The sequence below is a fragment of the Lepisma saccharinum genome, chromosome 10 (genome assembly GCF_977018435.1).
Source record: "Lepisma saccharinum chromosome 10, izLepSacc3.1, whole genome shotgun sequence".
Classification (NCBI taxonomy): Eukaryota; Metazoa; Arthropoda; class Insecta; order Zygentoma; family Lepismatidae; genus Lepisma; species Lepisma saccharinum.
In genome coordinates, this window is record NC_139238.1 from 41,213,849 (window position 1) to 41,240,243 (window position 26,395).

The 26,395-nt window shown below is 37.7% G+C and overlaps 1 protein-coding gene across 1 annotated transcript in view; it reads right to left on the minus strand.

The window, feature by feature from the left end:
• Positions 1–8,451: 8,451 nt before the first annotated feature.
• The window catches only part of LOC145993880 (ribonuclease H2 subunit B), a 48,061-nt gene continuing 30,117 nt past the window's right edge, over positions 8,452–26,395 (minus strand). Inside the window, exons 5-7 of the mRNA XM_083129752.1 lie at positions 20,040–20,207; positions 17,487–17,710; positions 8,452–10,294 (exon numbers count right to left, since the gene is read on the minus strand). Of these exons, the coding sequence (XP_082985878.1) occupies positions 10,202–10,294; positions 17,487–17,710; positions 20,040–20,207 (485 nt within the window). The 3' untranslated portion in view covers positions 8,452–10,201. The remainder of the gene's footprint in view (positions 10,295–17,486; positions 17,711–20,039; positions 20,208–26,395) is intronic.

Below are 26,395 nucleotides of genomic sequence, written 5' to 3' on the forward strand. Positions count from 1 at the left end.
TCAAGGTGACTGCAGTGCAAAGAAATTGCATATTTAGACATTTAATTTTTTAGAAAGTAGGACATGGAGAATATCCCTAAAAATAACGACAAAATGGCAGAATTTTGCACTAAATTATCTGATATTTATCGATATATCGGATCAGTAAAATAATCGGTAATTTTACTGATAAACCGATACACCGATATGTCTATATCCACTGATACCGATAGAGTACCGATTAATTGGTCCCATCCCTAATATATACAGGGTGTCATTTTAATGGCGCCCACGGACCACGGAAACGTATAGAGGACATGAAAAGAAACATCATTTCTCAGTAACATTTTTCTCATTGGTGCATCGTTTCGGTGCTACAGTCGTTCAAAAAAGGCCGTTTTGCCGCCTGAATGCTGGCAACAACACACAACATTTGATTGCATTTGTGACGTCATATCCCGTCGTGAAGTGATGCGTTCCAGGGTTGCCAGGAACACACATATTCTGTGAAAAATGACATAGCTACAATCAGCTCACATTATGTACCGTAAAACAAAACGAGAAAACAAGTTATGTAACCTAACAGGAAGTAAATAAACGATACGAAAAATAGTAGAAAGAAAATAGAATTCAAGTGGAAGTAGTCATATCGAATTTTGTCTTAGCTTACATATCAAATATTTGCAAATCTAGTTACCAAGTTGATATCTACAAGTTAGTCTATCCACTTCGTCCTTCTGATACTAGTTGTCTGTGACATACTGAACAGATGACAAAATAGAAATGAAAGAACTCAAAATTCCAAAGGTAAGCAACACATAACATAATGTATATTCAGGGCATTATGAGGCAAGTGACAAAAATGGTTGAAAATACAGGGATATAAATAGTAATAAAACAAACTCTCCGACGACTGTGTTTATCTACGCACCGGATACTCATGTAATAGTTTGCAACTGTGAACAGGGCAGTATATTCGTTACTGATTCATCATTAGATTGTTACTGTGGTTGTACGTGTTTTAGCCATAATGTACCAGGTGTGGAAGTATGAAACCGGAATTGGCCGATAGATGGTGCTAGCCGGCAGTGGAGGGCGCGGAAGATCGCGTAAGCAGCGGCAGCTGCTGCCCGCCACTCCCGAGGACGTTATATCGGAACACAGTAACCCGAGTGCCAGACAGAGGAAGGTGTTGCACACCCGGAACATGTCGAGTTTTGTGCCTACGAACTATGATTTGCGGACAGCATTGGTGTTCTGTTATCATTTGAAGAAAACCGCCGCAGAATCGCATCGAATGCTCGTCGAAGCTTACGGCGAACATGCTCTCGGGAAAACACAGTGTTTCGAGTGGTTCAAGAAATTCAAAAGTGGCGATTTTGACTTGCGAAACGAGGAACGTGGGAAACCTCCGAAAAAGTTCGAAGACAACGAATTGCAAGCCTTATTGGATGAAGATGATACCAAAACGCAGCAGGAGCTCGCGGAACAATTGAATGTGATGCAGAAAGCCGTTACTCTTCGGTTGAAAGCTATGGGAAAGGTGCAGAAAGCGGGCAAATCGATTCCGCATGAACTGATGAAAGACAGCAAGAATCCCGCAAGACAACTTGTCAAATGCTGCTCGCCAGATACAAAAGTAAGTCGTTTCTCCATCGCATAGTGACCGGCGATGAGAAATGGATATATTTGGAGAATCCTAAGCATCGTAAATCGTGTGTGAATCCAGGCGAACCATCGACATCCACTGCAAGACCAAATCGCTTTGGAAAAAGGACACTGCTCTGTGTTTGGTGGGATCAGCGGGGCGTCATCTATTATGAGCTGCTAAAACCTGGTGAAACCGTTAACGCAGATCGCTACCAACAGCAAATGATCAATTTACATCGAACATTACGTGACAAACGGCCGGAATATGAATCAAGGCAACACAAGGTCATCCTGCTCCATGACAACGCCTCACCACACTCAGCAAAACGGGTCCGGGAAACGATCGAGGCGTTCAAATGGGAGATACTAGGGCATGCGGCGTATTCTCCCGACTTGGATCCTTCAGATTATCATCTATTTGCCTCACTGGGACACCCTCTTGCAGAACAGCGCTTCAATTCGTATGAAGATGTACGAACATGGCTCGCGGACTGGTTCGCTTCAAAAGAAGAACGTTATTTTTGGCGTGGCATTCATAACCCGCCGGAAAGGTGGGAGAAATGTGTAACTAGCAATGGAGCTTACTTTGAATAAAATATTGTTTCTCAGTTGCAAACATCAGCCGTTTACTTCTTGCAAACAAATTCCGGTTTCATACTTCTACACCTGGTAACAACGTGAACCTCAAATACTTCCGTTATCACTACAAAAGTACCACAAGGCATCTGGACACAAACCTGTAGATATCAACTTTGTAACGAGATTTGCAAATATAATTGACATGTAGCTGGGCGTAAACAGCCAGCCACATGTAAGTTGTAAGTACAATAAAATTTATTGTTGTTGATATTTGACATGTAGGCCGAGACAAAATTTGATATTGACACTTCATTTCGAATACGTTTTTTACCATTTCTCATATCGTTGGTTCACTTCCCCCTTCCCCTGAGATGACTGCTAATCTTCTGGCTGGTAGGCTATGACGTTAGGGTCTACTGGACGCGTTTCTAGCTTCGTTTTACAGCTAAATAATGTGGTTGGTAGTTTGTCATTTTTCACAAAATTTGTGTGATCCTTGCAACACTGCCGTGCGCTGTTTCCCTGCAGGAAATGACGTCACAGATACGATCAAATGATGTGTTGGGTTGCCAGCATTCAGGCGGCAAAACGGTCTTTTTTGAACGACTGTAGCGTCGAATTGACACACCAACGAGAAAAATGTTACAGAGAAAAGTTGTTTGTTTTGATGTCCTCTACACGAATCTGTGGTCCGTGGGTGCCATTAAAATGACACCCTGTATATATATATATATATATATATATATATATATATATATATATATATATATATATATATATATATATATATATATATATATATATATATATATATAATGGATAAAAGCAAGGAGGGCCAAGAGGGCTAAGTAAAAATCAAATAAGGTAAAAGGAAACACTCACCGGACAGTAGGAAAATTCAAAATTTTCGCTAATTTATAGCATCATCGGTGTGAGAAGAAACAGAAGACGGAACCGGAAGTTGGAGTCCTGCAGAGTTGCCAGGTCCCCATTGAAGAAGAAGCGATGCGTAGAACGAAAAAAACACTGTTTCGTCACCAGGCTCGTCGTAAACTGTGAGTGTGTAGGATGAGTTGGGAGGGTGGGTGAGGGTTGGGCATTACTGGGTGGCCTTGTTCAGGCCAGGTGGAGTGGTTGCACTCATGGCCGATATATAGGCCCTCTCCCATCTTTTGCGAACAGAGGTGTTGGCTGGTTGGGGTAGGAGGTGGATGATCGCTACCCGGAAGCAGTCGTTGAAACTGATGTTGTGGTGGTTGGTGTGGACGGCGACAGTGAAGTCCAGGTTGTGGGTGGAGGAGCGGTGGTTATTGATGCGGAGGTTGAGGGTCGTTGATGTTTCCCCCAGGTAAAAATCACCACAGATGTTGCAGGTGAGGATGTAGATAAGGTTTGAGGCACATGGCCACTGGCAAATTTACCCTCCATCCCAAAGGGACCTGCCATGCCTCAAACCTTATCTACATCCTCACCTGCAACATCTGTGGTGATTTTTACCTGGGGGAAACATCAACGGCCCTCAACCTCCGCATCAATAACCACCGCTCCTCCACCCACAACCTGGACTTCACTGTCGCCGTCCACACCAACCACCACAACATCAGTTTCAACGACTGCTTCCGGGTAGCGATCATCCACCTCCTACCCCAACCAGCCAACACCTCTGTTCGCAAAAGATGGGAGAGGGCCTATATATCGGCCATGAGTGCAACCACTCCACCTGGCCTGAACAAGGCCACCCAGTAATGCCCAACCCTCACCCACCCTCCCGCCTCATCCTACACACTCACAGTTTACGACGAGCCTGGTGACGAAACAGTGTTTTTTTCGTTCTACGCACCGCTTCTTCTTCAATGGGGACCTGGCAACTCTGCAGGACCCCAACTTCCGGTTCCGTCTTCTGTTTCTTCTCACACCGATGATGCTATAAATTAGCGAAAATTTTGAATTTTCCTACTGTCCGGTGAGTGTTTCCTTTTACCTTATTTGATTTATATATATATATATATATATATATTGGATAAAAGCAAGGAGGGCCAAAAGGGCTAAGTAAAAATCAAAGAAGGTAAAAGGAAACACTCACCGGACAGTAGAAAAATTCAAAATTTTCGCTAAGAGAAATAGACGGAACCGGAACTTCCGGTTCCGATGATGCTATGAAATTAGCGAAAATTTTGAATTTTTCTACTGTCCGGTGAGTGTTTCCTTTTATCTTCTTTGATATATATATATATTTTAATACACTACATAATTAATTCATCCTCCCCATAAGAAACCAACAGCAAAAATTATATAAATTGTCTGTGAAATTTGCCAAACCAAAGTGATATAGCAGCAAATGCCTGAAGTACTTAGTTGTTCTTACTTCTCTCTCTGATAATTTATAATGCATCTGAGAAAAGAAATAGCAAGCAAAGCGAGCAAGAAAAATTTTCAATCCAAATTTTTGCAAATTGAAAACAGTACTGATTCAATAGGGTGCAAAAAAATTCATGGCACACCATGGCATTCTCTTTTAGAATTCTTCTCAATCAGATTTTTCAGTGGCCAGGGAAAACTCCTGCCGCACCCTAGATATGGCTCTGAACTTGGGAAGTCTGTAAGAAAAGGAAACATTTTTGTTCAATAATTATTTTGTTTCTAATGTGTTTTGTTTGTTTTATACAGGGGGGTGTAACTTACTTTTTGATCTGCCCTAGTAAGTACTGTAAATACATCTTACAATATCGCAAGTATCGTTATTCTCTTGTATTTTGCTCAGGTAAGACTGCAAAATGACGCTAGTGGCAACCCTGCTGCATGCCACTGGAAGTTATGTCCGAGTGGTCATTTACTGTGTTGGGTTGCATACATACAGGATAGATTTTAAGCTCTGATAGTGCCAAAACTAAGTGCTTTCGAGGTAAATTTATAAGTTACTTGTTTTTATATCTACCAGCACCCAAGCACTGTGGAAGTTGTTTTACGACACCCTGTCATGCACACACATACATACATACATACATACGAGAGACTGACTGACGTTGTTAAATTAAAAACAATTCTCATATACACACGCAAGCCACTCACCAGCATATGGGGGGGGGGGGGGTAGAATTGTAAAAATGGATAATTAGCTGCACTCTAGGGGGTTAAAATTGTACTCAGAAAAAATTGCAATCGAGGCTAATTTTCATGGGAGTTTACTTTATTGTGTTGGCATTTTATGTTCACTTTATGCACAGTAAGGATAATCATTGGAACTGGACCTACAGTTTAAACTAGGATCCGAACCACTATGTGCCTTCACCAGGCATCAAATCCGAGAACCCTTGATTGCAAGCGGCAACGCTACCACTGCACCATCGGGAAGGCCAGTAATGGAGGTTTGCTTGATTTGAAATTATTTACTTCACTTTTCTGCCACTTCTGGGTTTTGGCTAATTGCGAAAATGAGGTTGACTGATATGATGAAATTCATGAATGGACACTCGCAAACACGCATGCTCAGACTGGGATTCAAACCTGGGACCCCTGGCATCATAGCTTGATGTGCTAACCATTCCCTCATGGGGGGGTGGCTAATGGGGGTTTGTATTTGCCACTTTTTTACCTAACGACGTCCCTGACTGCTCAAAGACACAACGTATAATACAGCTTGGTAAGGTATCATCACTGAAATATGCTCAATAATTTATGACCACCCGGTATTTACTTATCCTTAAACAAAATCAACAAGCGAGGTCTCAGGGCATCGAAATGAAAAGAACAAGAAATAATAAGACAGTAATTTTTATTATGCTTTTAGATCCAAGATTTTTTTTTCGCATCCACAACAAAAACATTCATCGCATAAGAACATCCACTCACAATCTTGCTTATTCATACAACATATTTCTCTGGGGGGAGGAAAAATGAATTTCACACCTTCTGTTCCATTTGCACAACCAAAATTGTAAACAAATATCACAAGGATCCATCAATAACAGTCCACACAGAAAGAGGGAAATTTTACCAAGAAGAAATCCTCTTCTTTACCAGCATTACAAGAACTATATATAAAACAAAATATGCAATTTTCTTTCAAGAAGATGTCAGACCCACATAAGAAACCAGAGTCTGCACAAGATCATTTATTACACAAAATAAAAAAAAAAATCATTCATTTTGCAAACCAACTTTGCACACATGTTACTCAAAAATGAACCACTGAAATGTGCCCTTACTGTGAACAGATCCAGGGACCCCTTGATTACAAGGCAATACTGGTATAGTATGTTTAAGGGATATGTGAATCTTATATTTTGGAGCAAAACCCTGAATAGGTTGGACATAGTGAAGAATTTTCACATTTATAACACTTCTGATTATTGTTAAATTAAAAGTGACAAAAAAATATAAATAGGAATCACTTTTGATTTGAAAACAGCATCAAGTCAGTTACAAAAACACTTAATTGCTAAAAAAAAATATAGTTCCGAAGAAGGAAAAAATGAAGTAGAAATGAGAAACCTAACATAAGAAGGACAGAATTAAGTTACACTTAGTATATATACAACTCAAATCTTTCTATCATATTCATGTTTAGTTCAAATATCTGTTGACAAATAATTCATATGCTTTCATTGCTATAAGCTAGATCTAGATGATGCATCAGACTGCCTATTCGGAAATTAAAGTAAAAATGTTAAAATAAAAGCACTATAATGACAATGCAACTGCAAAAAAATTATAAGTGTAAAAAACTGCACGATACATCTTGATGCCAAGATGTGTATTATTTTCTACTTTACGACTTTAGCAAACCCCTTTGTACAGTGTAACATCCACTAGAAACCTGGAACATTTCAGAGAAAGTAAAAATTTAGTATTTTAAAACATAAAGGTCAATTACAAAACTCAAGTCACTGGTAGTAACTTTTGACTTTTACCAATCATTCAATTTTAACAAATAGCAGCTCTTATGATACACCCTTATCTCTTGATTCAATACAAGTTAGGTAGGTTCTACACCAAAGTGACAACAAAACTTAAGAAATAAATGCATTCTTTCACACCAGAGTGACGTCACATGCTTCACCTGCCATTTGGACTTGGAAGTGGTCACTTGCCATTCCCATGTGAAAACCCTACGTCACTTTGGGGTGAAATCTTTTCTGCAGAACTTCTCTGTTAAATCCGAATGAAATTAATTTCATTAAAATTTTTATATGCATATATATATATATATCTCACATTAACTTACATGTGCTAATTTTGCTTACATTTCACAGACACCTTTGCCATACATAAACCTGCTTCAACAGTTTCTTCGTAATTTATACCACTGCAACTGTACTGTACTTCAGATATATTTGGGATGTAAACAACTACAGAATTACAGTGTGTTTAATAGTCCCACCGCCAAAAAATTAAGGAAACAGGAGAAAGCGGCAGAGAAAAACCTCAGCCAAGATTGCCAAAGTGGATTTGAACCTGGGATGTCCTGAACACGAGTCAATCACATGTGTCTCACTCCATAGTTGTTTTGTCCACAAAGCTCGGGGACTAAATCAACCTAATTGAAAATCAGGACCAAAGAACAAATATGAATGACAAAGGTAGAAGGAGTATGATGCTTGCTTACTCCTTCACCTTAAATGGAAGTTACAATTCCACAGAAAACACATTAGCATTTGCCATGTGGTTTAACAGTTCTAAGCAGAACATTTATACAAGTTTTAGAACATTTATCAAATATACCTAAATAATTATGTTTAATATATTTGCTCACAAAATTAATCAGTGTAATTTCTTACAAATTACTTTCAGAATCTTATATCTTTACACACAAGCACCTTGGTGAATAACATATAATGCTGGTAAAAATCTCCCAAATGATAATGTTGATAGCAGCACAATTTGTCTTTTTGCACTTCCTTGTCTTCCGTGTGGATACACAGTAAGTTTTATTTTTTTTAATATTAGTTTTTGCTTCCACAAAAATCATACATCACAAAAATACTAATTTTCAAATACTCTTTGTGAGATTTCTAGAAACTGCAGTATATATCGCATTCTTTTGTTGGTTTCTACATCAGCTGCTGCTTCTATGTGAAGTGCGAGAATGCAATTTTAAAATTTAACAAATTACACTTCCTTTTACACAGCATAATACTGTTAGCAGAAACAAATAATATGCTTCCTCAAAAATTAAACTTCACATCATCACACTATCAATTACGGGAAACATATCTAACATTTTTTCTTTGTAATCAAAGGGTCTCAGGTTCGATTCTCAGCAGAACTAAAAACGCATGTTGTTGATCAAGTCCCTGTTTAACCTATCTAAGAAACAGTGGACTTATTACAAACTTGGCCACAAAATATTTTGTGTACCTTCAATACTCATGGAAACACTGTGATGTAAAATGAACACAAGAAATTTAAAACTAAGTAAAAACATGTTGAGAATTTGGAGAAGACTAAAATAGAGATTACATAACTAATATGATTTCAAGACTTTTAAAGGAATAGTTTGTTCTGCCTTGTTTGGTTCAATTTAAAGTGGAATCTGAACCCCTGTTCGGGTATTAAGAGAAAAGACTTCGGTTCAATAGTTAGGCTATAAGGTTAATAAGATCTTATCCAATAAAAGAAATAAAGATGTTTCTCATACTAAAACAAATTTCGTATTTTGCATTCATTATTACATCTGCATTCCTAGATTGAAACAATGAGGATCAATGGTGAATCGATGAAATGAATGAAGAACAACAGTATGCATTAAATTGAAGAAATCCTCAAATGACACGCAATACATGTTGGTATGGTGTGAAATCCAAATGAATGTGCTCGAAATAAGGAGACAATCTTTTGGTTATAAAACTGAAAGTAATACACATTATCACATCAACGCCATTTTATTTCTTCTTGCACATTAATGAATAAAGGGGGGGGAGGTAAATATCACTCTTCAGTTCAACATACACTAATGTAGTTACAGAGAGAAGAAAATTTTTTTACAAAGAAAATGTGGAGGGATTAGCAACATCATTGTTTGAGAAATAAGAGTAACTTCGAGGATCACTGTAATTCTTGTGGTAAATAATGATAATACATGTAAAAAGTGCTGTGAGCAATATTTAATGATGATATGTCGAACCCATCAACTGCAGAACTGCAAACTAAGTTACAATAAGAGGCAAATTTTATTGTGGAAATAAAAAAGTTCAAATATAATTGTGTTTAAAGTGTGATGAAGTTCATAGCTAAATCAAAGATATTTCTTAGTTTCTCACAGACGTAAACCTAAAACTTATTTTGCTATAAAAGTTACAACTTTTGTCTAAACTTTGCAACACTTTATTCATTGTAGAAATTTACATGTGGAGAATTAATGTAAAAATGATGAATTTCTTGCACTAAAGCGCAAATTATAAAAAATGAGATGCAATATTGAGGGAAATATGTAAGACGTCTACTCATCAGGATTGTGTTACAAACATCTAATATTTCAGATTTTAATTATGAGTGCAGCGATTAGAGGTAAAAGTCGTGCTGAGACAGAAGAACATTCAGTGAACTCTTCATGAAAATAAATACTAAAATAACTCCACATAAGCAGACAGTAGCCAACGACCAAAACAAATATTGCTTAATACTGCAGTAACTTTTGTTCTCTTTCACCTGGTACTCACACTATACCAGAATAAGACATACTCTAACGGCACGCACTCACACTCACAACCACATTCACCAAAAATCTTGATCAGCAGAAAAAATGCAACCCCCAAAAAATGCAACAAAAAATTTCATTGTCATCGACACGAAAAATAGACATCAAATCTTACGATTGAATGTTTCACCACCTTACATGCTTACTTGGAAAAAAATCAACAACACAAAAAATCTGTAACAGTCTGCAGTTGTTTGCTAGCCTATTTCAACAGGAAATACGAGGTACTATTCTATATTGTGACACATGTCCACCAGATTTAAATCATGTCCCAACATATCCCACACAGGAACATTGTTATTTCTTCTTGAAAAAAGACGAAATACTCTTTGATCCAGCAGCTGCCTTGACTCTTGCCTTTTCCTTTGCTGATATTGAAGGTTTAGGTGCCTGAAGGTAAAGAAATATACACATCATTGATGACAATAAAGTATGATTTTCTAATTTTCTGCAAAATCATTTATATCAATCATGGCAATACTGATACAAAATTTTTAAATACACAGTGATTCAGAAGTGATGGTGCAAAAGGAAAGGCCTCTAGTGACGGTACTAAAAACAGTAAGCGGAAGGAAATGAAGGTGCAAGGTCATAAGTTTTTGTTTGTGTGAGGTAATGTAGCTCCATGCTGTTAGGAGCGCTAGTGACACAGTCTCTCAAGATGGCGACATCAAAGGAAGGAAAAGCATTTTGTGTGTTGGAATTTGCTCGTAAAGGGTCTATTGTGACAGTGCATCGATTTCTTTTTTGGGGGATACAAGGACAACCCACCCGGACCAACAGCAACAACCTGACTGGCATCGGAAACCCAACCAACACTGTCAACCCAACTGGCACTGGCAACATGACCAGCATCAGACTGGCACCAGAACCTGACCGGCATCAACAACCCAACCGGCACTGTATCTGCCTCCAATGCCACAACACTTTGACAAACTAAAGCAACACATCTCTGAAGCAGCAAAGTCGATTTCTGAGGATACGCTGGGACTTGTCTAGTCAGAACTTGAGTACCATCTTGATGTCTGCCATGTTGTCAATGGCACCCACATTGAGCATTTGTAATGATAAGGTAAGAAACTTGGATAATTTTATTTTCATTTCATGTCAATATGGTTTCGGTGTGTCATTTCATATCAGAGTAAATAAAATTTTATTTTACCCCATTACTTCTGAATCACCCTGTATTTAGATTCTTGTATTGACATACTGAATTTGTAGGTTATTTACCAATATGTAATGTACACAAAAAATTATTTCAGTGGTGGCCAAGTTCTGGTTGTGCCACTCTGACATTAACATAATATAACCCATGGTACACTAGTCCTTGAGGGCCAGGGCCTACCTGCCGACTGCCGGCTTCAATCCCACAATGCTCAGCAGAGGTGGGCATCCTTCCAGCCAGTTACGGGGTGATGTGTGGTCAACATGAAGAACCACCAGTTGTTGTTGTAGTTTTCCATAACCATTACATTACTCTTTCATAGCTCCCCACTTTCCTCACGATGGTGGGTGGTCATCGGTTCCATACACTGGCCAAAATCTCAGGAGAAAAGTTATGCTTCACCCCAGGATATTTGAACCAATGCATGTCCTGTAGACCGAGTCCAAAGCCTGATGCCTTAGACCACACAGCCACAATGTGGAATGTCATTCTGACATTATTACTGCTTTACATTTTCTTCCCATTTTTATTGTATATGTGCGAAATTACTTACAACTGTAAGCCTGCCCTTAAATGCTTACAATATTGGCATACATTATTTTCTCTCCATGCTAAACAAAAGTCCTTTGGACAGGAGTGAAGGGTCACCTCACCATGCATATCTAATTTTTACAACAAGATTCCACCAAAAATACTTTACAGGACTTTAAAATGCTCCAATTAGTTTATCCAAACTTAAAAATTTACTCCCATGCTCCTTCGAGAAACTCTGTTCTAAATGGCTCTCTCATCCTACCATACAACTTTTACACACGGAGAGCACAATACTTAGTAGCACCCATGAAACTTTCGTCCTGCAAAAATATTTTAAAAAATTTACAGTGGATTTTACATTCCCGAATTTTACATTTACCTGCATTATACATTCAATTTTTATGGTCTCAAATTTTACATTTTCTTGCCTCAGTTCCCTGCAAAACGTAAAATCAATATTCCACCATATTTTCTACATATTGTCAGCCTGCTATACTCATAATACAGACAAGCAATGCACACTTTCTTGAATGCATAACCACAATTCCACAAAAAGAAGATAAAATAAGTAATTTACATGTGCAAGGCTTCCACTCCTTTAGCCAATCCAAATTCCTGGACTTTTCCATGTATTTTCAAATAACTTTATAGACTTTAATAAATGTTGGGGAGCCACAGTGGTGTAGTCAGTAGGCCATCTTCTACGTGGGAGACCTGATTTCGATTCCCAAGGTGCATGGTCTAAGGTCAGAATTTTTCTGGCCTTGTCCCCACAAGGCTCACTCAGCTTCAAATAAATGGGTACCTGGAGGGTAAAGGTGGCCAGAGCATGATGCTGTTCACATCACCTCCAAAATAGCCAAGATCAAGAATGCATGGGGCCATACTCCTACATTCCCTAAATGTTGCCTTAATGGCACGGTGTTATATGCATGGGAACTTTTAGTAAATGCTCAGTTTTCAACTTTGCATGTTAATCAAATGGCAACATTGTTGAAACTAAAGAAAGAAAAATTTTAAGAAATATTTTGACACAAAATATATCCAATTAAGAACTTTACTGGAGACAGCTTTTCAAGGTCAGTGGGAACCCTGATGCGGTTCTTAAAACTTTTGCCATTTCAATTACTACTTTCAAGGACATTCTTCAGTGTCGAATACGTTTTGTTGAAGTGTTTTCTCTTGCGGATTTGGCTACATTATCTTAGGAACTATTGGTGCTGTAATGATTATATATACCATTTTATACCTCTCGTTCTGCTCTACAAATTGAAACTACAGGATTTTCTGTAATTGCTCAAGAAGAGTGAAAATCATTTATTGCTCTGTCCAATTTATAACACAATATGAAAGAAAAGGAAGAAAAAAGGTGGTGAAGCATCAAAGACGGGGGTAAAAAGGGGATAAATGTGGGTAAAAAGGGGATAAATGTGTTAATCTCACGAAAAGTGCAAAAAGGTGAAACAAAGTGTGTTCATTTTCCTTGATTTCATGTCCTAAAATACAGCGTGTTCCGTTCAAACCTCCCACATTTCAATTCATCATTGATAAAAGGTTATGAAACATAATGGAATGCGAGTGGTACTTGACGAAAGAGAAACTCAAAGAATTTTATTGCATGACCTCGAAGTTCACCATTCTCTCACTATGCCACAATCGCATAAAGCACAATGGTGACTCCGCAGCAGCACGCACAATCTATATTCTGGTATGCAGAGACCAAATCAATCATTACAGTGCAAAGAAATTACCGGAAAGAGTATGGAGGTGAAGCACCTGATGAAAAACCATTAAGGCATGCGGTGCAAAGTTTTTGGCTTCATTTGTACCTTAGAAGGTGCAAATTGTTCAACAATTGAAGCCAAATGATAAGCCACAACGACAGAAATTTGCTACTAAAATGATGGATCGTATGGACAACTTCTTGGAAAATTGTTCTTTTCCGACAGGGCCACATTCCATCTGTCAGGGTTATGCTTCACCTCCATATTCTCTCCGGTAATTTCTTTGCACTGTAATGATTGATTTTGTATGTGCATACCAGAATACAGATTGTGCACTGCATAGTGAGAGAACAGTGAACTTCGATTGATTGATTGTTTGATTTGGTGTTTTAAGTCCACTTTGTGCACAGTAATATCGGTCGTTTTACATGTCACCCATTTCCCACCACAACCCCTATGGGTGCCAGGAGTGTCTTGGAATTGAACGGCACTGGGAGTGTCACTATTCATCTTAGAGACTCCGGAAACTATTGATTCCACACTAATATCAGTCGTTTTTGATTAATTTTACATGCCACCCCTTCCCACCCCACCCCTATGGGTACCAGGGGTGTCTTGGAGTTGAACGGAATTGGGAGTGTAACTATTCCTCTTAGCGACCCCAAAAACTATGGATTCCACACTAATATCAGTCGTTTTCGATTATTTTTACGTCACCCTCTTCCCACCCCCACCTAGGGGTGTCAGGGGTGTCTTACCCCCACAGTATTTCTTTCCACATTGTAATTCATATGTGTACCAAGTTTGGTCATTGTGAATGTCACCAATTAGCTTAGCGACTCAAAAAACCATGGATTCCACACAAACTTGGTCATTTTTGACATTTTAATTTTCACCCCCTCTCAACCCCCATCCCGATAGGTGGTGAACTTGAAGTGGAACAGCATTAGAGTGTCACTATTCATCTTAGCAACCCCGAAAACTATGGATTCCACACTAATATCGGTAGTTTTCAATTATTCTTACATGTCACCCCCTCCCACCCCCATCCCTAGGGGTGCCAGGGGTGTCTTACCCCCCACAGTATTTCTTTCGAGATTGCAAGTGATACGTGTTCCAAGTTTGGTTGAAATCGCTCCAGGTGTTCGAGAGTTATGCCAGAACAAACATATATACACACATACATACACACATACATCCATTTTTATATATATATGTAGATTAACATGTAGGCATAAGCCCAAGCATGCTGATTTTTGCACCGTATTGCAATGTTTAGTTGATTGGCTAATCAGGACGAGAGATACAGCTTGTAGTGGAATCCGGGCCATTTAATGAAATGTGCCTCCAACGGGACCAAATCCTGGAGCCATTGAGTTTTTACCCCTACACTACCAGGGCTGGGAGCTCAATTTACATCTTTCCAATTATTAACATTTAAATAATCAGTAATGTGTGTACTCTTTGATTCCTTAACCTCTTGAATATTTACAATGATAAGAACAGATACAATGATGAAACCAATGAACGAACATCTCCAAAACTCATGCCATTGTTGATACTCGAATGAGGAGCTAACAAACAGAAACTAGTCAATTCTTTAGATTTTGAACGTCGTCCTACTTATAACAACTTATTTTTCACACTTGTTAGACCTATTCCAAAATATAGTGATACGATTTACAGTGGCTATTAATTTTATGCATTTAACTGTAGGGGCAGTATTCGCCATTATGGCAGAGCTAATTCACTGATTCCCATTATTTACAGGAATAACAATATACTCAACCTGATTAAAAATACAATTCACTTCAATATTTATAGCAGTTAATTTAACATTAATTAATTAATTGCTAAATTAAGAGAAAGACTCGCAGTGATAAATCATAAGTAACAAAATCTAAAAGTTCTAAAATTTAATACAGGAAAATTTAATGATGAAAGAATTAAGAAAGATTACCAAATTAAACTGTCAAATAGATTCAATGTTTTGCAGGATTTAAATGATGATGAAAATATAAATGAAACAGATGTAAATAAGAATTGGGAGCACATACGTAATGCAATAGAATCAGCAGCTAAAGAAAGTATAGGATACCATAAACCAAGAGAAAGTAAGCCATGGTTTGATAATGAATGTCATAATCTAATACAAATAAGAAATCAGGCTAGACTTAGGTGGTTAAATAACTCTGATGATACAAATCTAAGCAATTATAATAGAATAAAGCGAGAAGTTAACAGCACGTTTAGAAGTAAAAAAAGAGATTACTTGAAAAGCAAAATTAACGAAATTGAAACAAACAGAAAAAACAAAAATATCAGAGAGTTATACAGGGTGACTGGTAATTAGATGTATTCACTGAAAGGGGTTAAAGTAGAGACAATTTGCAATAAATTTGACCATATCATACCCCGTCTGAAAATTAGTAGTTTTCGAGATAATCGAATTTCTATTTTTTTTAAAAAAATGACAATTTTACGCATAAAAAAATGAATTGAGAAAAAATTGCTCATTGTATGGAACTTATTTCAGCATTTTCTGATAGCTAACAAATAAGTGGTTTGTTGAAAAAAAGTTTTTCCCAAATAACAATCACATGTAAGTAACGGGTGGGTCTAAACTTACAAGTGATGATAAAAAAATGCACTCTTAGTTTACTTGGCAACGTATTAATATCAAAAATGGTATGACATGAAGCGTACAAATTACTTAAATTACTTCCTTGTGTCATCTGATATCCAACAAGGTACAAATGTTGCTAACATTCACATTTGTGTACAAGAAATAATACTTCATTCATCTTCATTTGAATGGAATCAATGAACAATACAATTAAAGAACATTACACGTCTTGCTCAAAGTGGGCACCTCCGTTACGAATGCAGGTACACAGGTTTTTACGAACATTTGTCTCTTAACTCATGATGTGATGGTGTCCTTGATGTGTTGACCAGCTGTTAAGATCGTCTCCCTGAGCTCTTCTTGCGAGTTTACCGGTGTCTTGTCATGTGGCTCCAAATGTAAGTCGCAAGGCGTCAAATCGATCGGGGGATCGAGCTGGGCAGTCACCATGCTGATAAATCATGTCAAGTCTTGTAGCTAGAGGCACATTCTCCAACAACATGGCCATCCCGTTCCTCAAAAAATGTTCATAAGTGATGCCATTTAAGATTTGGGGCAGGAAAAATGGCTCGATCAAATGATTGTTGATGACGCCCATCAATACTTCTGCCTCGGCGTGCGACAGTGGCTGGATGAAAATTACCCATAGAAATGGCTTGGCCGAAGCAGCCCGATTCCCTGGCAGGCTCGATCCCCCATTTGACACCTTGCGACTTTTACATTTGGAGCCACATGACAGGACACCGGTAAACTCGCAAGAAGAGCTCAGGGAGACGATCTTAACAGCTGGTCAACACATCAAGGACACCATCACATCACGAGTTAAGAGACCAAATGTCTGTAAAAACCTGCGTGCCTGCATTCGTAATGGAGGTGCCCACTTTGAGCAAGACGTGTAATGTTCTTTAATTGTATTGTTCATTGATTCCATTCACATGAAGATGAATGAAGTATTATGTAAATGTTAGCAACATTTGTACCTTGTTGGATATCAGATGACACAAGGAAGTAATTTAAGTAATTTGTACGCTTCGTGTCATACCATTTTGTTATTAATACGTTGCCAAGTTAACTAAGAGTGCATTTTTTTTATCATCACTTGTAAGTTTAGACCCACCCGTTACTTACATGTGATTGTTATTTGGGAAAAACATTTTTTTCAAGCTAAGTTTCAAGTATTAAAATGCATTCTTACAGTTTACTAAATGCTGCTCAAAATAAATGAACTAATATTTTTATATGAAATGTTTCCCATAAAGAAGCTTGTTCAAGAAAAAAGTCAAATTCATTTCTACTTCCAAATCCTGACAAGTACAAAAGCACTTGATATTTCCTGGCTTTACCAGGAAGTTTCAATTATTTTCAAAATTCACTTTTCTTCACTCATACGTTGCTTTTAATTCGATGTAGCAGGTTGGACTGGTAGCTCAGTGTCACAGAATGCCACATTCAAACTCTCGTTGAGACTCAAATTCCCACTAAATTCTCAGTAAGTGCCTCTTGGAAGACAACCACGGAGAAAAAAAAACTTACCTTTTCAGGTTTCGTAAGGTCCAACACACCATTCTTAAGATGCTCATCTGATGCCTCCGTGTCTTCTTGCTTCGGCTTCTTTGCCTGGCTCTCACTTAGTTGATGGCTCTTTCTCTTCCCCTCGGGCTTCTCCTCAGAAAACCCTAAGTACTTGAGCAGTTTTGCACTCAAATCCTCAGTCAGGTACTCAGATACAATGCCATGGGCATATCTCAAGTAAGCCTCTGTAAAGAAAACATTAAGTATTAGAAAACCTGAAATATTTACACGTACTTTTACAACAACAAAAAAGATAGTGCTAAAGCCTTGAACTAAAGTGGATACTAATTAGTTTTCTCCTTTCACTTCCACTCCGCTCATACCTGTGTTGACTCACGTTAGACTTGAATCTGTTCAGGAAATGGACACTATTCTGAGTTTTTGTATGTAAGTATAGAAAACATGTTTCATTGATTGATTCATTGACTTTGTTTGATTTGTTTTTTCTAAGTACAATTTATGCACAGAAAGACTAATCGGGACTGGACCTACAGTTCAAAGTGAAATCTGAACCACTATCAGGGTGGCCACTCTAGGACCATGATAAAATTCAAGTATAATTCCCGGTTTTCAAGGTGAACTTTCCAAAAATTCAAGGGTACACAAGCAGATGTTAAATCTACATCAACATATTACGAATCTCACTATTAACACATATGCACACACAAATATATTAACAATATAAATGGTCTGTGTGATTATTATGTATCAAAAAATTCTAAATCAATTACATTAAACGGTACATATATTTAATTTAAGGTGCAGAGTTTAAATTTGACTTGATTTTGATTTGATTTGATTTGGTGTTTTAAGTCCACTTTATGCACAGTAAGGCTAATTGGGACTGGACCTACAGTTTAAAGTGGGATCCGAACCACTATGTGCCTCCACCGGGTATTGAACCCGGGACCCCTTGATTACAAGGCAACGGCGCTACCACTGTGCCATCGGGGAGGTCCATTTTAAATTTGACATTCCACATATTCAGACCGTCTGTTTTGCACATATCCCATTCCACCGAAGTTTAACATTATTTCTGTACTCATGTCGTCGTCGTCGTCCACAACTCTAGCATTCCAATATCGATTGATTGATTTGGGTGCGTTGGCACTTAAGGCCATTTTGCATTCCATTCCATTCCACACCCATCTAACAAACCAACTAGTTTCCGACACCCCAGGCAAGAATAATCTATGCAGAATGAGACACTTGTATTTTTCCCATTTTTCCTGCCTTAGAACTGTCTATACTCCAGTACAAACAAAACCATCTTGGGGGTAAGACAACTCACTCAAACAATGAACTATCGATTAACACAAATATCAGGCTCAATACTGAAGAAATGACTTTTTAAAAATAATATAAAGATATTAAAAGTCGATAATTAGCATATTGCACCTTATTTTGAATTGAGCAAAGAAAATATTAATAAATATCTCAATATTTTTATGTAAGTAGTTACTAAATTTATATCATATTGGGTCATTTTTCCAGTTTTTATACGATTCAACACAAGAAGCAACATTTTAATTCTTACTAACATTTTACTTAAATGCTTCATAACTGTAACTGACTTTCCTGGATTTTGTTTTCCATTGTGGTTTAATGATTCCAAGACAGATGACATGCAACAAGATTAGGCTCGGCTGGACCTTTGGCCACCTCCAGGGCAGATGTTTTCTAACTTTCCTCTTCTTCTGAAAAACCACTACCACATTCGAAATTCTGAAAAATTACATCAGCTTAGAATTCTTTCTAGAGCATTCACATCAATTTCTGTATAGTTTGCTTTCGCTGTTATCTAGATATTCAACAGTTTTGTGATTATGTAAGTCTGTTAAATAATTAATAATATCTAGATAACAGCAAAAGCACACCACATGAACATTCACATGTATGCTTTAGAAGGAATTCTAGGCTGATGTATATTTCAGATTTTCGAATTTGATAGTGGTTCTTCCAAAGGAGAGCAAAATTTGAAAACATCTGCCTTGGAGGCAGCCAAAGGTTAAGTCAAACATTAATAGTAATAGTAGGGCCCCTTGCACTGTAAATAAGAACTACTCAATTAAACACAATTAAAAATACAGTGGAGCCTCAACAATTACATTTTACAAGTGCCTGCAGCTAAAGAAGTTGTGACACGGATGTATGGGTATCAGTATCAAGCATCACATGGGATTTAATTCACCAATACCAGCTGATACTTCTCTGGCATTTTGGTCTTAAAAATGCCACCCTACATTCCTGGAAATTATGTAAAATTTCGAAGTACCCATTTATTTTGTGCCAATATTGTGAAAATCTGTATTTTACCAGTATTGGTATCGGTAGGAATCGGTTAGTATCAGCATCGGGATGAGTATTGGATAGGCCCTATCTAATAACAAGGTGCTTTACTGAAACCGGGATTGAATAGTGAGTAATGTAGGAAGATAAGTGCTTTTCAGGAACATATAGTTGGAATTCCTTACAGCATCCATGACTCCTCCCAGGGGAGCTCCCTCCACTTACCATGATCTGCCTCCTGTTTCGAACTCTTGACAAAGGTTGCAGAAACAGCACCTCCTGTCACGTGAACACCCTTCTGCTTCAAGACTTCAGCCACTCGCTCAGTCTTCTTTTGTAACCAGGACAGAGTTTTTTCTTCATTGTATTTATAGGCATTCAAATCTTCATCACCTGGAAAAGAACAAAACATATGTAGCAACAAGACATCTCAATTCCACTTACGTTATTTACATCAATCATTTTATAAAGGGAAAGCCAATTTATTAAAAACAAAACTGCAAAAGAACAAGAACTTTTGTTACAAACAAATTATGTAAAAAAAAGTAAAAAAGTAAAGTGCTTCCCTGAGCTTTGCACCATACCATGAAGGTGTATGGGAAGGTGTGGAGTTAGGGCCCCACACTTTCTTGATCACGGATGAAGGTGCAAATGATGTGATCAGTACCATGCCCCTGGCTGCCATTAACCCCGAGAGTTTCCTCTAGGTACTCACTTTATACAATGTTGGACACGTGTTAGAGCCGCTTGAACAGGTGGAAGAAATCCAGGTTCTCCAACGTCAGGGATCAAAACTGGGTCTCTCGCATTGTAGTCAGATGCCCTAACAACTGAGCTACCGCAGCTCAAAAAAATAATTATAATAACAAATTATTAAAAAAAACTAAAGTGGAAGTAATTGTCATACAGAGATGAAGTGAATTTTATTTTGTGAAGCATTACAGAGTTCTCAGCGGAAGTGAAATTTATCCATTTTCTGCCTCACAATAACAAAGGTTTAAAAAAGAAGACATTTGGAATTGTACACATACATTCTTATTTGTGGGTCACTCTGGTCAATACAATAATTCAATGTGAATGATTGATTGATTTGTTGTTTCACTTCCCCTTTGTGCCACTTTTGGCTAATCGTGAATATGGGGATGAGTGATATGATGAAATTGATGAATGGACACTAACAAACGTCCATGCCCAGGCTGGGATTTGAACCCAAGATCCCTGGCGTAGTAGCACAATGTGCTAACCACTCTGCCACAGAGGTCAGCAAGTGATTAATTGAAAATAGTTCAAAACGTCTTGAGGAAAGATAATAATGTATAAATAAGAGTGTTATCAATTTTACTGAAGAGGATTTGTGTTCATCCACTTATGAGATTTGCCCTATGGATGCTAATCCAATACAGGGAAGCATGACAACAGACCATTCTTCCCAGGACATATCTCAGTCATCCTATATATACGGGTATATTTTTTAAAAAAATGGAAGTAAAAAAAATCAGGAAATTTTGGAAATCTGTTGCCCATATGGGCATACATTGAATACTGGATAAAATAACATGTGGCACAACAGCCTGCAAGGGACATGGCCTATCTACAGACTGCCAGCCTCCCCCCACATGCCTCAGCAGAGATAGGCAATCATCCAGGTAATTACAGGGTGGCATGTGGTCAGCATGACAAACCACTAGTCATTGTAGGTTTTCCTAAGTGGGTTATGCTAATCCATCATAGCTTCCAAATTTCCTCACGATAGTGGGTGGCCACCAGTTCCATACACTGATCAAAATCTCATGAGAATAGTTGTTATGCTTCTCCCGGGAGACTTCAACAAGGACACATCAGATGCTTTGGACCGCACGGCCACGGTGAAGGACATCACATTAACTGGAGCCAAGTCTAAATACATTGTTGGTGATAGCACAGGAGATAATCTGAAGAATGATGCATACTAGTGTAAATTTCTTGAATTGTCTACAATCATCTACAGTAGAAAGACTTGTGCCAACTGGATTGACAGTTTTCTGTGTATTTTCCATTCATTAATTATGGAAAATGCTTTCAATTTTGATATTTGTATAATTACTAAATTTCATTTTTGACTGCTTTTGAATGTTAATTCTTTTTACATAAATTTCCATTCAATTGCACTCATTCACGATGCCAGCAACTCATAAAAATACATTGAACAATTCTTTCTGATCACAGGTTTCACTTAAAACACAAGGATTGCATCAGAAAATGAAAACGTTCTCTTCATATTGCCTACATAGTTCTGTTGTTAAGTACAATGTATTTGTGCGTCCCAGAAAAATTTTCTTTCTTTTTCAACAGATTAGTTACCAGCATTTCTTTAAAAAATAAAGTTGCTGGGTTTCTTGCCATTTCCAACATCGGAGATGGCAAAATTCACAAGACAGGTTATTGAACAGCAAACAACGTCTATTTCATTCATTGCCCACGCAATTTGTAGTAGATGGATACTGCTTGTTAAATTAAAGACTAGTCATGTTTCTAGTATGCCAGTTATCTTATTATTTCACTTGTAGTGTATGGTTGTTAAAAACACAGTGTTTGTTGAGATGTTTCAGAACACAGAGGTTGAAGGACGTTGAAGGAAGCCAAGGGATTCCTTCATCTTACCTTGCTGACCCCAAATCTCACCCATTACCAATGGATACAGGGAACATTGGAAAGCACCGAGGTTTTGAACTTACAACGATACGAGAAGGAGTTGGGGACGTGGCAACGTCATAACCCACCACTTGAGGTAGGTGTAAAGTGAAACGTAGTTTTGGGTTTGAAATTATACGTAGTGGAAAGTGCGAGCGTTCGACAAACTGATTAAATTGGAACTAAATTGTATATTGCGTAATATAGGCATTCGCGTAAGAAGTCAAATGAAAAGTACGCGAACGGTGAAAGGAAAACTAGCGTGTCTGTAACTGTGATGCACAACGGGGAGAGGCGAAAGGGATGGCATGAGACTCTTATGAAAGTTTACGTAGGTGTTAACCCTTTCCCCACCTCGCCGTAGTGAGCACTATAATTTGTTCATAAAAAACAACCAGTACAATAATATTTATACAAATATTGAATTTATTGTTTCTGCGTTGTTAAAAAAAAGATGATTAAATGATTGTGAACATTATAGGTTATATACTTTTGCTTCTTGTTATATTTACAGTTCGGTCTTAGTTATTAAAGGCCTTTACTATTTGTTTTACTTATCCCATGCACACACACTAACTAAGTCCTGGCACCTTCTGTTGGGGCCCTTATTCACTGCACTCTCACCTGCATATTCCTTCTAACCTAGTCCAGACACACTTTCCTTTGGCGGCTTCTTTCTCCCGCACTTATATATATATATTCCACTCGTTTTCTGGTCTTTAGTTCAATTTCGCACATGAAGAAAAATTCTTATCCGCACTATTTGCACAATGCACACTCGCAGACTCTCTACAGGCTGTTTTACTATGTCCTTCTACTCCGCCATACCATTTCTTTGTTGTCCTTTTGTAGCCTCTCTCCTCGAAGAGAGAAAAAAAAACATTAAAAAAACTTCCCCCTTCTCCCTCCTGGGGTGGTTCTTGAACTGGCCAGCAGAGGGGGTCACACGAGGTGCTGCCCTCTTGCATATTTTGTTACACTACATGTAAAAATTCCACATCTAGCTGCCCGTAATCTGTCATGGACCGTATATGAAGGTACACTGGTAGTACTGGACCTTAATTAATCCCTAACTATAACCCAAATACCCCAGGAGAATAGGAATAGATCAATATTTAATATAAACCCAAGAAAATCTCTATATATATAATTAAAATACAAAATTTCTACCCGCACCTTCTCGCCAGAGTCCTCCTTGAATAGATCACTTATACTCCAGAGAAGAGTGCAAACTACACATGAAACACATACAAAAAAAATAATATGTATATTATTATTGAAAAAGAAATACTAAACTGGTGGTTGCCTCACAGTAACTTTGAAAAAAACCACGGTTACTTTATTCGTTTGTGCAGGTACCAAGGAAAATGATCACGAACTATTGCTGACATTTGTAAGGTACGTGAAAGCAAGTAAAATTTACGATAAACTTTTCATTATCACCCCCCTTCCTTCATTTGGGTACTTGAGCGAACCAAATAAAAAAAATGTAAATGAGCATTTTGAAAATCAGGCTAATTAGGGCAGTAAAAAGAATGCACGTAAAATTGTACCAAAGTTTATAAATTGGTTATTTAAGATGGTTGTAGACCAACTGAATTGTAATTTGATTAAAATACTAGTTTCGCAGGACAAAACATTGTTGCGAATGTACACCAAAGAATTAAGTATTAGTGCAGATGTTGTAAAATAAACAAGATAGTCTTATTTAAATTGTGCATGGAATTTTAGATCTTAAATATAAGTGGTGTTGGTACGCTGGTCACTAGTGGCGTACATAATCAGCGTAAATGTTTCTAATGTGTCTTATGTCTGTGAAAGATATTCATACAAAGCTTATTTGATCTATTTTTGAATTGCTTAACAAGGAGGTTCGTTAAGGACCCTGAGGTACACCATAACCTTGGTGTGCATACCTCAACCAGTAAATTTTGTGAGTTCTACAATTATATTTCTTCTTATCGGAAAACTTCTAGGGTCCAATTAAACATGCGAGCAGAATGTCACAATATGTGTAAAAATTCATCCTGATAGTTCCATAATCATCTACTTATTTTCATATATTGCTATGTATTGGTAAGATAGACTAAATTACATTTTAACATGGAGATTGAATTGAATTGAATTGACTTCATTGTTGGGCAAGGTTCAGCTGTTGCTGGTCTACCACCTAACCCCAAAAAGTACATATTAAAATTAAAATAAAATAAAATTCAAGATTACAAATAAAATGAACAAGAAAGTACAATAAAATACAAATGGAATAAAATCTCATACAATAGAACAGATAAAAACTAAAAATTAAAATGAAATTCAGATTACAAAGAAATTGATCAAGATAGTACAATAAAATACAATAGGAATAAAATCATATACATTGGAACAATATTGGCAGTGAATTAGGTAATAAAGTAACTGAAGTCGAGAAAGTTGATAGTAAGGAGAAAAAAAAATTCTGGCAACTCGCAGTATTTATCATTATTCATAAGTTGATTTACCCTGCTTCTGATCGTTGATCAGTGATTCACAGAGCATATCGCGAAAACGTCTGAAGTTTTGATTTTTGGTTAGATTTGGTAGTGCATTCCAGGCTTTGGGTGCTGCGTAACTGAAAGAGGCCTGATAAGCTGAAGTTCTGCAACGAGGTAAGCTGAAACTGGCAGCGTTTCTGGTTGAATGCGAGTGAATTTTGCTTCTGAAGTTTAATTTCGAAAAGAGGTAGTTTGGGCTTTTGCTATTAATTATGTTGTGCAGTGTACAAAACAAGTGCAGTTTTCTCCGTCGTGCCATGGAGAGGATTCCGTGCTCATTAAGCACAGGGAGAATGTGCTCACACTTTTTTGTTCTATATACATATCTAATGCATGCGTTTTGAACTTTCTGTATTTTTATTGCAAGCTTTTTTGTTATTCTTAGCCCGTAAACGACATCACAATAGTCAAATAGGGGGAAGATAAGAGACTGCACTAGGTTTAATTTTATCTTAGGAGAGAGAAAGTCTACCAGAAGATAGAGGCTTTTTAATATCGAATACGCCATGCCACATTGTTGTATCACCTGCTCAGACCAATCGAGCCGCTGGTTCATGATCAGTCCTAGGTTTTTACTGTTTCAGAAAATTTAATACGCTGTGTGTGAAGAATTATTTCGCATTCATTGATGTTAATATGTTTCAAGAGACTGCCTGTTCCGATAATTGTAAATATTGATTTGTTTGAATTTATTACTAACCCATTTGAAGCGCACCAATCGCCTATGTTCTTCAAATCTTGGTTTAAAAGTGCGACCGCGTCCTGCAATTTTGATATGCGTGTGGATATATACAATTGAGTGTCGTCAGCATAACAGTGAACGTTGCATATTTTCACAGACTTGACTAAATCAGCGGCCGAGAGCGTGAATAGCAGCGGACCAAGGATCGAGCCCTGAGGCACCCCAGCTCGTACGTGAAGTGGAAAAGATAGCTCCCCTGTCTTAACCCGCTGTTTTCTCCCGCTAAGATAAGTTTCGAACCATTTAAGTGCAGTCGGCGAGAATTTATAATAATGAAGCTTAGCCAGAAGGAGCTTATGCGGTATAGTGTCAAAGGCCTTGCTAATGTCGAGCAACACCAGTAGCGTTACGTTAGATTGATCCATGGATTTAAAAATGTCGTCGGTTACTTTTAAGAGCGCCGTTTGTGTGCTATGGTGAGGGCGAAAACCGGATTGCTGCAAGGGAAGGATATGAAGTTTGTCAATATGCTTTCGAATTTGATCATTTGCAATTTTTTCGATGATTTTTGAAAGCACCGGCAGAATGCTGATGGGCCGCAAGTCATTCACAGAAACCGGGTTCTGTTTTTTAGGGAATGGGAATTACCGTTGCCTCCTTCCAAGAATCAGGGAAACTGCCCGTGGAGAGTGAGTAGT